The 12,876-nt window shown below is 34.6% G+C and overlaps 1 protein-coding gene across 1 annotated transcript in view; it reads left to right on the forward strand.

The window, feature by feature from the left end:
* The first annotated feature begins 634 nt into the window (after nt 1–634).
* LOC148938954 (putative ATP-dependent DNA helicase HFM1) overlaps nt 635–12,876 on the forward strand; it is a 30,841-nt gene continuing 18,599 nt past the window's right edge. The window contains exons 1-2 of the mRNA XM_089107408.1: nt 635–752; nt 10,269–10,385. Coding sequence (XP_088963534.1) covers nt 635–752; nt 10,269–10,385 — 235 coding nt within the window. The remainder of the gene's footprint in view (nt 753–10,268; nt 10,386–12,876) is intronic.

The following is a 12,876-nucleotide window of genomic DNA, read 5'->3' on the forward strand; positions in this document are numbered from 1 at the left end:
TATCGCCGGAGAAGCCACACAGCTTGAAAGTGATGTCTTAGGCAGATTCGGTCTTGGGAGGCGAAACGCACGTGGCGAGCGTCTACTTGAGTTCTGCAGGGATAATGATCTCTTTGTTACGAGCTCAATGTTCAAACATAGAAAGAGAAGAAAGGCAACTTGGATATCCCCAGATGGAAAGACGACAAATCTGATTGATTATGTCCTCATCTCAGAACGGTGGAAGTCATCTGTCACAAATACCACCGCCTTGCCTGGGGGAAATTTCGATTCAGATCATGTCCTTGTAATGAGCACATTGGCAAAACTCCGACTGAAAACCCTTCCTGTAAAGAAAAATACGATCCCAAGACTCCGCACCGATAAACCGATGAAAGAACCCACCACTCGCACCACTTTCCTGCAGTCACTAGAAGAAAGTCTTGGTCCTATAATTTAGTCATTCCCGTCGACCATAACCCCTGACATCTTAGATGCCCTAGTTGAGAAACTGAACACAGCACTCATAGATACAGCTAAAGAAATATTAGGTCACAAACCTAAAACAGAGAAGCCCTGGATCACATATAAGATTATATATCTTTGTGACCAAAAGCGACAGGTTTGTAACAAGCAGGACCGAGAAAGTAGGGACATGTATAACCGGATACAGCGGACGGTAAACAAAAAGATTTGGACAGCCTCAGAGATTACATACGGGAGAAGTGCGAATCCTGCGAGAAGGATTTCAAATCAGGAAACAACCACAGAATGTACAAAACAGTCAAAGAACTCTCCACGAAAAAGTCCACCATCGCTACTAGCGTCCTCGACAAGGGCAGTAAGCTCCTCAGTGACAGCGAGGCTATTAAAGACAGATGGAAAAGCCACTTCGAAGAGAAACTGAATCCGCTTCTTACCTGCAACCCTAATGTGCTATTTTTTCCGGGTCCTCATATTAGCACAAAATCGATGATATTTCAAAACAAGCTATGCTTGTGGTAAGGTAAACAAAAAATTATTTTCTAAGCATTCAAAAAAATGAAGCAGCAGTGTGTTAAAGTATAAAAAACTGTGCGTGTATGTTCATAAGCATTGAGTTTACCTGGAATCAACCTCTTCAGACTAAAATGTTTTTGACAACATATCTTGGAGTGTGTTTCCAGAACAAGTTATCGAAAGGCAATTACACGATTCTGTCCTCGTTGAGACGTAGTCACAGATCTGACATATGCATTTTTGTTTGATTGAGCCTTCAAAGACTTTATTCTTCGTGTCCGTCTCCTCTTCCATTTTTTTTTCAGGAATGTAATTAAAAATTCATGAGCATCATTCTGCTGTCCAAATTTCGAAATACGGAGAAAGGCCTTTAAAAAAACTGATCATAGCTAATCTTACTGGTGATTAAATACAAAAGAAGCTTCTTCATCTGAAAGTAAGAATATACATTAAAAAAAATATTTATTTTTCCAACAAAGATATACAAATATAGGCTATATATGGTTTTTTTTAAAAACAAATGTATATTTTTGCATATATGAGGAGGGCTGCCCCTTCTTCAACTCTTTAAGCTTAAGTTGGAATTTTTGTTCCACTTCTTTAAGAACTAAAATAAAAATGGAGGAGGAGCGTGCGTAGCTGTGTTGGCCTTATTCGGCTTGGTACTGCGGTGAGTTGTTAGTAGCAGTAGTAGTTCTTTAAGAAAGAATGCTCAAACACAAGATCTGTTTAATTTGTATGGAAAGTATTTTTAAAGAAATTTAAGAATTTAGCCTAAAAAGCAAGGATTTCAGAAAGGGGGATCGGCCCTCAAATACAGAATAATATATGTTAGTTTTAAATATTAGTGGTGCTCCTTACTTTCAGCTAAAATTTGCTCTAGAAAAGTCCTTCCTCGTTAAAAATCACGCCCTCACATCTCCTTACAATTTCTTGTAGACAAAAATATTCTGCTCAGCCTAATCTTGTTCGAGACATCAATTTAATTTCTAATCGTGTTCCCAATCACTCCGGAACTCCCCCCTTCCATGGTCCTTTTTTTCCGGGTGTCCAAAACCGCTGAAAATTCCTTCCAAATATATCCACATGCTAAATCTAGTTGACAGAGGGAAAGCAAGACAGATAAAAGAATTTCATATAGGAATCCGGCAAAATCCCAAGTGTAGAATTTTCCCTAGAAAGTTCACCGTCGGAAATTTTCCTCTCCTGCAGAAAATACTCCGCATGAAAACCCACCTCAAGCACAAAATCCCTCACCCACTAAAATGTCTGCTTACTTCCCAATAACAAATACCCAATAACAAATAACAGTTGCACCCTTCATTGAAAATCTAAACAATTTTTTTCATCCTTATGACTTTAAACAAGTAACAATAATATCGATTTCTCTTACGTATTGGGAATATTTCATTGAACATATTAATTATTCTGTTAACACAGTGTTCAAGTTTTAAAAAAGCCTTTGAAGAAGAATATCACAATTCCACTTATTTTCAGTCGGCTCTGCCGTGTGATAATTCAATTTATAAAGTGTATGAATCAATTTGTCATGATAATTGTATAATCCAAATTTAACTATTGCTATTGTAGAATTTTAATTTAATTTATTGTAAAATTCAATTTGTAATTTTGTAAATATAATTCAATTTGTAAGATGTACATATTTTTGATTAAATTCTTGCAAAATTGGATTTAAAAATAGCTGAAAGTGAATTAAAGAACTCTTTTTAGAAGCTAGAATTAGGTACGTGGACTATAGACAGATAGAACTATAGTTTAAATATAAAAATGTTGTAGCATACGTACTTGGCAACAAAATATATCAGGCCTCACAATCATCTGTTTCTTGTAAAGTATTTAAATGACAACTAAATTACAAAAAAAACCCTGTCATTTTTTGTGCAATTCTCATGAATTTCTTAGTCATTTTCTAACCAATCAATAAATTTGGTTGACTGGAATAAAAACTGAAAGGCAAAAAAGGCAATAATTTGACAATGAAATAAAAAAAAAATTCTGTACTATTTCTGCAAGATCAAAAGACACACACACACGCAGACACATTATATATATATATGATCTTAACTGATCATATCTTAAGAGGTTTTTCTGCCAAAAAAATTAGTTGGCAATTCAAAAAATTTAGTTTCATGTATCATGAACTCTTAAGTAAATATACAAAAAATTATAAAGAAATACTGAATGATATTTTAATATAATTTCTCGTGCGTTTTTTTTTTTGGATGTTTGAGTTTTTAGAGGTTTCAAACAAGCTTGAGGATCTTTAAATTGGTAATTGGTTCCAGATACCAATAAAAGATACATCTGGACATGTCTTCATTTGTTCCAGAATGGTCTCTTTCAGTGACCTCTGGCATTTTATTATGGAAACATTGAAACACTTTTTGTATGTAATTTTTAATAGCTTGACTAGTATGCATGTATTTCACAGGTTTTACCTGACATAGGGTTGCCATATAGATCTTATGGTAGAGGCGCCACCGTGCTGGGTAAAGAATGTAAAGCCTCGAAACCCGTTAAGGCCGGTGGTATTTCTTCTGATGAGCCCTAAATGGAAGTTTTTACTTTGAAATATTTTGCTAGATTTAAGGTGCTTTTGCTGGTAATTTTACAACGACTTACATTTATTGATGACAACTTTGCATGGATTTGGACTTTTTTATTTGGTTGATGGTTTGGGTATACTGTTTGGTCCTAGGTAGTTGGATGGATGTGTAAGGTGAAAGCCTCGTTCAAGTGCACATTTGTCTCAATTGCTGGATTAGGACGACAGTTTTTTTGTTTTTTTTTTTTTTTTGCCAAGTAATTAACTCTTAAACATAATATATATATATATACACACACACACACATATATATATATATATATATATATATATATATATATATATATATATATATATATATATATATATATATATATATATATATATATATATATATATATATATATATATATATATATATATATATATATATATATATATATATATATATATATATATATATATATATATATATATATATATATATATATATATATATATATAATATATATATATATATATATATATATATATATATATATATATATATATATATATATATATATATATATATATATATATATATATATATATATATATATATATATATATATATATATATATATATATATATATATGAACTTGTAGGTTTCTAGAATTTTCTATTTCCAATCGAATGAGCCCTTATTTAAGTATCTACGACAAACCTTTCTATAAAAACCTTATTTGCCCCCAGGGCATAACTTACAACCCTTACCCTGACGGCTATGGGGAGTTGGCATTTCCAAAGACCCAACTTCCAGAACTTTCAGCTAGGTTGAACAAAATGACTATCTTCAATTTTGATTGAATGTTTTAGGGGAAATGAGGGACGTGAGAGGGGGGTTAGTGGCCCTCCAATTATTTTTGTTTATTAAAAAGGGGACTAGCCCTTTCAATTTCCAATTGAATGAACCCTTTTTGAAGTTCTTATGACAACGCTATGTATAATAATCCTCATAAACCTCCAGGGCATAACTTACAACCTAAGGGCACTGGGGGGCTCATCATCCTCAAAAACATTATTTCCAGAACTTTAAACTATGTTGAACAAAATGGCTACCTAAAAATTGTGATTGTCTGTGTTTGGGGAAATGTTGGGTGTGAGAGGATGGTTAGTTGCTCTCCAGTCACTTCCGACGATTAAATGGAACTAGCCCTATTTAATTGGCACTAACCCTTTCAACTTCCAATCCAATGAGCCCTTTTTAAAGTTTTTACGACCACAATTTCTATGAAAACCTTTTATGCCCGAAAGGCATAGATTACAATCCTTGTCCTGAGGGATATGGTGGGGGAGGGGTTGTCTTCCTCAAAGACCTAGTTTCCAGAACTTTCAACAACGTTGAACGAAATGTCTATCTCAAAATTTTGATTGAATATGTTTTGGGAAATGGTTGGCGTGAGAAAGGGGTTAGTTACTCTGCAATGACTTTCCACTATTAAAAAGGGCACAAGCTCATTCAGTTTCCAACTGAATGAGCCATTTTTAAAGTTTCTACGACAACGTTTTATATAAAAACCTTATATGCCCCCAGGGCATAACTTACAACCCTTGCCCTGAGGGATATGGGGAGAGTGTCCTCCTCAAAGAAACAATTTACAGATCTTTCAGTTATGTTGAACGAAATGGCTATCTCAAAATTCTGATTGGATTTGTTTGGGGAAATGGTGGGTGTGGAAGGGGTGTTAGTTTCCTTCCAATCACTTTTGGCTATTAAAAAGGGTACAAGCCCTTCCAACTTCCAATCGAATGATCCCTTTTCGAAGTTTCTACGACAACTCTTTCGATACGAAGGTTCTTGTCTAAAAGAAACAAAAAAAAACATTGTGCCAACATCGTTCTTTACTTTGGCAGCGCGGTTACAGTTCTTATGACTTAGGAATTATGTGATATCTTACATATTTTAATCCATATTCTAATACGCAAATCCAGTTTAAAGGTGTCAGAATCAGGTTTTGGCTGTTCAGGTATACTAAGTAAAACCTCCAGAAGATCATCATCATGTTTAGGTTATTACTTCAAAAAACTCTTCATTGTCATTTGAATATGTACTGAAAAAATATAAACACTTTTACTTTTATAACTTCAATATCAAATAATATTAAAATTTTGATTACTAAATATCAGTATATGTATATTGAACTGACAATGCACCTTCATTTGTATTTTTTTCAGTAAAGTGTAAATTATGTTCTGGCCTTGGGAAGGCATAGGGGTTCTGAGCCCAACTCATGTTAATTTCTGCTCGTTTTGAGTTCGACTCGTTTATTTATTGTAATTTCTGTTCGTTTTGGGTTTCATTTATTCATCGATGCTGATTTGTGGTAGTTTGAATCTTGGTAGTTTATTTGTTTTAGTTTTTGCTCATTTTTGGTTTAATGAAGTTCTTTACTTTTCTATAAAAACCTATGTTGTGGAATTTTTTTTTATTAGTTTATGTTTGTTTTATATTGACATAGTCTTTTCAGGGAAAAGAAAATTATACTTTAAATCTTGTCGTTTTTTTAAGACTTTATAATTTGGCCTGCTGTTTGTATGCGGGTGAAAAATTTTCAGCAATTTTTAACAACATACATTCTCTTAAAAATCTAGACACAAATAGTAGTGTTTAGTCTAGTTTCATACCTCCTCTAGTTGACCTGAAATGGACAACTTGATACCATTAACAAAAAAATCTGTTTACTTTCTTTGATAGCTTGGATATACTTACGCTATTTTGAATTGGTTAAATTTTAAGAGCAGAAGTAGCCCCGAAAGTTTGAACATAATACACTCAGTCGTTCCTAGAATACTGCTGAGATGCCTTATTGGGAACTAGCAATATAACAGTGCATTTGAATTTAATCTTCAGACAACATTTAGTTTTTAAACATAATGGGCAAATGGGAGGTTTGGCGAGGTAGCCGGATTAGGTGTCCTTCAATCTCTTTAGAATATTAAAATGAACATCAGCCCTTTCTATTTTCAGTCAGAAGTTCCTATAACAAATCCTTCGATACGAAATGCTCTGGTCTAAACAAAAAAATAAATAATACATTATCTTTATTATAAAAATTTCAAGCCTTCCAATCGCTTTTTACTATTAAAAAAAGCACTAGGCCTATCGATTTTCAATCGAAAAAGTTCTTTTTGAGTTTCTACGACAAAGTTTTCTATAAACAACTTATATGCCCCCAGAGCATAAATTGCAACCCTTGACATAAGGGCTGTGAGGGGGTTTGTCATCCTAAAAAACCTAATTTCCAGAACTTTCAACAACGTTCAACAAATTGTCTATCTAAAAATTTTGATTGGATGTGTTTGGGGAAATGGTGGGCATGAGAGGGGCTTTAGTCACTCTCCAATCACTTTCTAATATTGAAAAAGGCACTAACCCGTTCAATTTCCATTCAAATGAGCCCTTTTAAAGTTTTTGCGACAACACTTTCAATATAAACCTTATGTGCCCCCAGGGAGTAACTTACAACCCTTGCTCTGAGGGCTGGGGAGGTGGTCGTTATCCTCAAAGACCTAATTTCCAGAACATCATACTACGTTGAATCAAATGGTTATCTCAAAATTTTGATTGGATGTGTTTTGGGGAATGGTGGGCGTGAGAAGGGGGTTAGTTTTCCTCTAATCACTTTTGACTATTAAAAAGGGCACTAGCTCTCCCAATTTCCAATTGAATGAGCCGCTTTTGAAGTTTATACGACAACGCTATCTATGAACACCTTGTATGCCCACAGGGCATAACTTTACAATCTTTGCCCTCGGGGTTTTTTAATCCTCAAACACATAATTTCCAGAACTTTCAACTACGTTGAACAAAATGGCTATTTCTAAACTTATATTGAATGTGTTTGGATAAATGATGGGTGTTAGAGGGGGTTTAATCACTCTCCACTCACTTTCGGCTATTAAAAAGGGCAATAGCCTATTTAATTTAAAACCAAATAAGCCCCTTTTGAAATTTCTTCAACAACTTTCTATATAAACTTTATACGTCCCCAGACCATAACTTACAACCCTTGCACTATGGGCTTTGAAGAGGTTATCATCCTAATAGACCTAATTTCCAGAACTTTTAACTACGTTGAACAAAATTGATATCTCAAAATTTTGTTTGGATGTGTTTGGGGAAATGGTGAGCGTGAGAGGGGGGTTAATTTCCCTTCAATCACTTTCGACTATTAAAAATGCAACTAGCCCTTTCAATTTCCAATTGAATGAGCCCTTTTTGAGGTTTCTACAACATCGCTTTCTACAAGGACCTTATATGCCCCCAGGGCATATAACTTACAACCCTTGCCCTGAGGGCTATGGGGGAGAGGGGTTGTCATCCTTGAAGACCTAATTTCCAAAACTTTCAACTAGGTTGAATAAAATGGCTATCTAAAAATTTTGAATGGATGTGTTTGGGAAAAAGCTGGACGTGGTAGGGGGGGTTAGTTGCCGTCAAATCCCTTTAGATTATTGAAAAAGGCACTAGCCCTTTTAATTTCCAATCGAATGAGCCATCTTTCAAGTTTCTACGACAAATATTTCAATAAAAACCTTATATGCCCCCAGGGCACAGCTTGTAACCCTTGCCCTGAAGACTGGGGGAGGAGTGTCAAAGGTATAATTTTCAGAAGTTTCAACTGCGTGGAACAAAATGGCTATATCAAAATTTTAGATTTGTTTGGAGAATTGATGGGCGTGGAAGGGATGTCAGTGGCCTTCCAATCACTTTTGACTATTAAAAAGGGCACTAGCCATTTCAATTTACAATCGGTTGAGCCTTTTTTGAAGTTTCTGCGACAACGCTTTCTTTAAAAACATTATATACCCCCAGGACATAACTTACAACCCTTATCATAAGGGCTGTGGGGCGTGTCATCCTCAAATACGTTATTACCAGAACTTTAAGCTACGTTGAACAAAATGGCTATCTGAAATTTTGATTGGACGTGTTTGGGGAAAAGGTGGGTGTGAGACAAGAGTTTATTAGTTAGCTGCCCTCCGATCAGATTCGACTATTAAAATGTTTCTAGCCCTTTGAATTTCCAGTCGAATGAATCTTTTCTGAAGTTTCTACGACAACACTTTCTATAAAAACCTTATATGCCCCCCAAAGCATAACTTACAATCCTTGCCCTGAGCGCTGTGAGGGAGTGTCTTCCTCAAAAACGTAATTTACATGAGGAAATCAACTATGCTGAACAAAATAGCTATCCCAAAATTTTGATTGGGTGTGTTTCGAGAAATGGTGGGCGTAAAAGGGGTGTTAGTTGCCTTCCAATAACTTTCGACTATTAAAAAGGGCACAAATCACTCCAATTTCCAATTGAATGAGCCTTTTTCGAAGTTTCGACGACGACTTCTTCGATACGAATTGCCCTGGTCTAAAGGAAAAAATAATAATTAATACATTGTGCAAACATCGTTCTTATATGCCCCCAGGGCATAACTTAAAACCCTTGCCCTGAGGGTTTTGGGGGACTGTCCTTCTCAAAAACATAAGTTATATCGGAAAATCAACTACGCTGAACAAAATGGCTAATTCAAAATTTTGATTGGATGCGTTTGGGGAAATAGCGGGGGTGGAAGGGGTGTTAGTTGCCTTCAAATCACTTTCGACTATTAAAATGGCACAAGCCGCTACAATTTCCAATCGATCGAGCCCTTTTCGAAGTTTTTGCGACAACTCCTTCAATACAAAGTGCCCTGGTCTAAAGGAAAAAAAATAAATAAGTAAATTGTGCCAACATCGTTCTTTACTTAGGCAGCATGATTTCGCTGCCTATGATTATTTGTTGTTCCTTTGTTTATAGCTAATTATTAGTTTGTAGGTGGGTTTTATGTGCCCGCCATGTCGCAAGTGCTTTTTGTATCTTTCTTGGGGCGGGTATTGGAATGTTAGTTAAGTGTATTTTGATGTTGAATAAAATGAACTGAACTGAACTTATAAAATTATACATTGTATTTATATGTTTTTGTTTTTTTCATTTTGTAATATAAATATCTTTATTTTCAAAATTGTATTAATACAATTTTTTCTGTCAAGTTCTCTTTATATTTGCTGTAATGAATCACTAAGTCATAAATTGGTGTGACTTTTCTTTGTTTCAAGTGTTAAATAACATTTGAAACCTTTTATTTATTATAACAGGAGCTAATATACTCATGTCATAATAGACAAAATGGACAAAAAGATGCTTTGGTATCGCTAAATAGAAAAACAAGTAACACTGATATATATAAATATGTATATATATATATATATATATATATATATATATATATATATATATATATATATATATATATATATATATATATATATATATATATATATATATATATATATATATATATATATATATATATTACTGGTTGAAATGTGTATTGGTTGAAAAGTATTTTACTCATCACTGGTTGAAATGTGTCGGTCCCAAGGGCCCTGCAATTATTTTGACCAAAATATTTGCCTGATTTTTATTCCAATAGCATAAAACCTGCCCACTTTTGAATTAAAATTTATTTATGAAAGCCTTTGATTTAAAATTAGCTATTTGCAAAATTTTCAGCTCATAAACCAAGGATTGCTGGAAATATGTTTTTTTCTCCTTTTGACCATTCTAAGGTCAAACCAAAGGGCTTTCGGGAGTGCAAAGGTGTTGAGAGGGTGGCTAGATTCTTAACATTTATTTCTTTTAGATCGTGACCTTTTTGTTTCAGCGCCCACTGGTAGTGGAAAAACAGTCATTTTTGAATTAGCAATGTTAAACATGATCCAATGTGGGCTGGTATCAAATGGAGGAAAAGCTGTGTATGGTAAGTTTTTGTTATTAATTTCAAACCTGAAATAATTAGTAGAATGGTTTATAGAAACGTTTGCTATTTCAGCTTTTTTTAATCATTTAAAAACAGTAAAAAAATTGTTTTACTAACTTCTGGTTGCGTCCTTGTTTAGTGATAATAGATTTTTCAGAAGTAGCGTTACAATCCATGAATTTCTACCTACGTGACGCAATGTCATATGGAAAGTGAGGTTTCCAAAAGAGTCTAAATTCTAATCTATTCCCAACACTAAACGAAATCAAAACAATAATTGCAACGGAAAACGTTTTATCTCATAAAAAAAGAAATTATACTAAAAATTCAATAACTATAATACAATTACGTCAAGTATAGTTAAATTAAGTTAGAACGTCTATAAAAATCTAAAAATGTCGGAGAGTAAAGGCGTTATTTTTTTACATTATTTTGAGTCTATATTGTCGCTTACGGTTACTCCTTAAACAAAAAGACGAAAAGGAATACATTAAATCGTTATTGTGTAAACATAAATACGAAGAGAACGTACGACGTTGTATAATGACGCAAAACACAGTAGAACATGTCGTGGCGTGGTGGAGCTTAATGTCGTAGGATGGAATCTGGTACGTTATGATGGACTTGGATGCGGTACGGCGCCGTGTGAAGCAACAGAATCTAACGTGGGGGAGTATGATTTAGCTGGATGGAGTGTGGCAAAACTTTGCGCAGTGGGAAACGGTGTTCCACCGCAGAATATGATAGCCTGTGGTGGAAAGAGTCGCATTGAAAAGATGATTTAAAAGATGAAAGCCAATAGCCCAAAGCCTATTGTGCGGTGGAACATGGCTAACATTGGTGGACCATCATGGATGGTAATGCAGTGGGGTAAAACATGGCTCGGCTGCAGAGAACAAATGCAAGAAGAGAGCCATTGCTAAGGAAGACTGATTCCTGGTAGTACAAACTGAGATAGCTTCGTTCAATTCGTATCATGTTAAAATTTGATTCTACTGGTTGAACAGTGATAATACATCTTCAGACTGTAGTCTCAACTATTTAGGTCGCATTATAGTGGTCCACTTCGTATTCACGATTTCCCGCACCAACTTAAAGTATCAAGCCATAATATCTTTCAGAACAAGGTAAATCCATTCTTTTCATGGTATTAATTAAAAAACTTTCCGCAAAATAGGGTTTTCAAAGAAAAGTAGAGAACTCCATTAAACAAAAAATTTGCACTCTCACTGAAAAAAATATAAATGTTTTTACTTTTATAACTTTAATGAATCAAATAATATTAACATTTTAACTACTAAATATCAATATATGTATATTAAACTGACAATGCACATTCATTTTTTTTTCAGTAAAGTGCAAAATATGTTCTGACCCTGGGAAGGCATTGGGATTTTGAGCCCAACTTATGTTAATTTCTGCTCGTTTTGAGTTTGACTCGGTTATTTATTGTAATTTCTGTTTGTTTTGGGTTTTATTTATTTATCGCTGCTGATTTGTGGTAGTTTCACGCTTGGTAGATTATTTGATTTTATTAGTTTGGGCTGCTATTTGTATGCTGGAGAAAACTTTTCAGCAATTTTTAACAACATACACCCTTTTAAAAATCTGGACACAAATAGTAGTTGTTAGTTTTTGTTTCATACATCCTCTAGTTGACCTGAAATGGAAAACCTGATACCATTCGCAAAAAGATCTGCTTACTTTCTTTGATAGCTTGGATACACTTACGCTATTTTGACTTGGTTAAATTTTAAGAGCAGAAGTAGCCCCGAAACTTTGAACATAGTACCCTCAGTCGTTCTTGGGATACTGCTGAGATGCCTTAGCCTATTGGGAATTAGCATTAACGCAGTTTATTTTGATTGAATCTTACGGCAACATTTAGTTTTTAAAAACGTAAAGGCAAATGGGAGGGTGGGCGTGTGAGGGGGATTAGTTGCCCCCCAATCACTTTCGACTATTAAAAAGGGCATCAGCCCTTTCTATTTTCAATCGATGAGCCCTTCTCGAAGTTCCTAGGACAACTCCTTCGATACAAAGTGCCCTGGTCTAAACAACAACAACAACAACAAAAAATCATACATTATACCCACATCGATCTTTACTATAAAAATTTCAAGCCTTCCAATCACTTTCGACTATTAAAAAGGGCACTAGGCCTTTGGATTTCCAATCGAATGATCCCTTTTTGAGTTCTACGACAACGCTTTCTATAAACACCTTATATTACCCCAGGGCATAAATTGCAACCCTTACCCTAAGGACTGTTATGGTGGTTGTCATCCTCTAAGACATAATTTCCAGAACTTTCAACTACGTTAAACAAAATGGCTATCTCGAAATTTTGATTGGATGTGTATGGGAAATGGTTGGAGTGAGAGGGGCGTTAGTCGCTCTCCAATCACTTTCAACTGTTAAAAAAGGCACTAGCCATTTCAGTTTCTAATCAAATGAGCCCTTTTGAAGTTTCTACGACAACGCTTCCAAT

This window comes from Artemia sp. Qi Xiang Cuo, unplaced genomic scaffold (genome assembly GCF_049724085.1).
Source record: "Artemia sp. Qi Xiang Cuo unplaced genomic scaffold, ASM4972408v1 HiC_scaffold_23, whole genome shotgun sequence".
NCBI classification, from domain to species: domain Eukaryota; kingdom Metazoa; phylum Arthropoda; class Branchiopoda; order Anostraca; family Artemiidae; genus Artemia; species Artemia sp. Qi Xiang Cuo.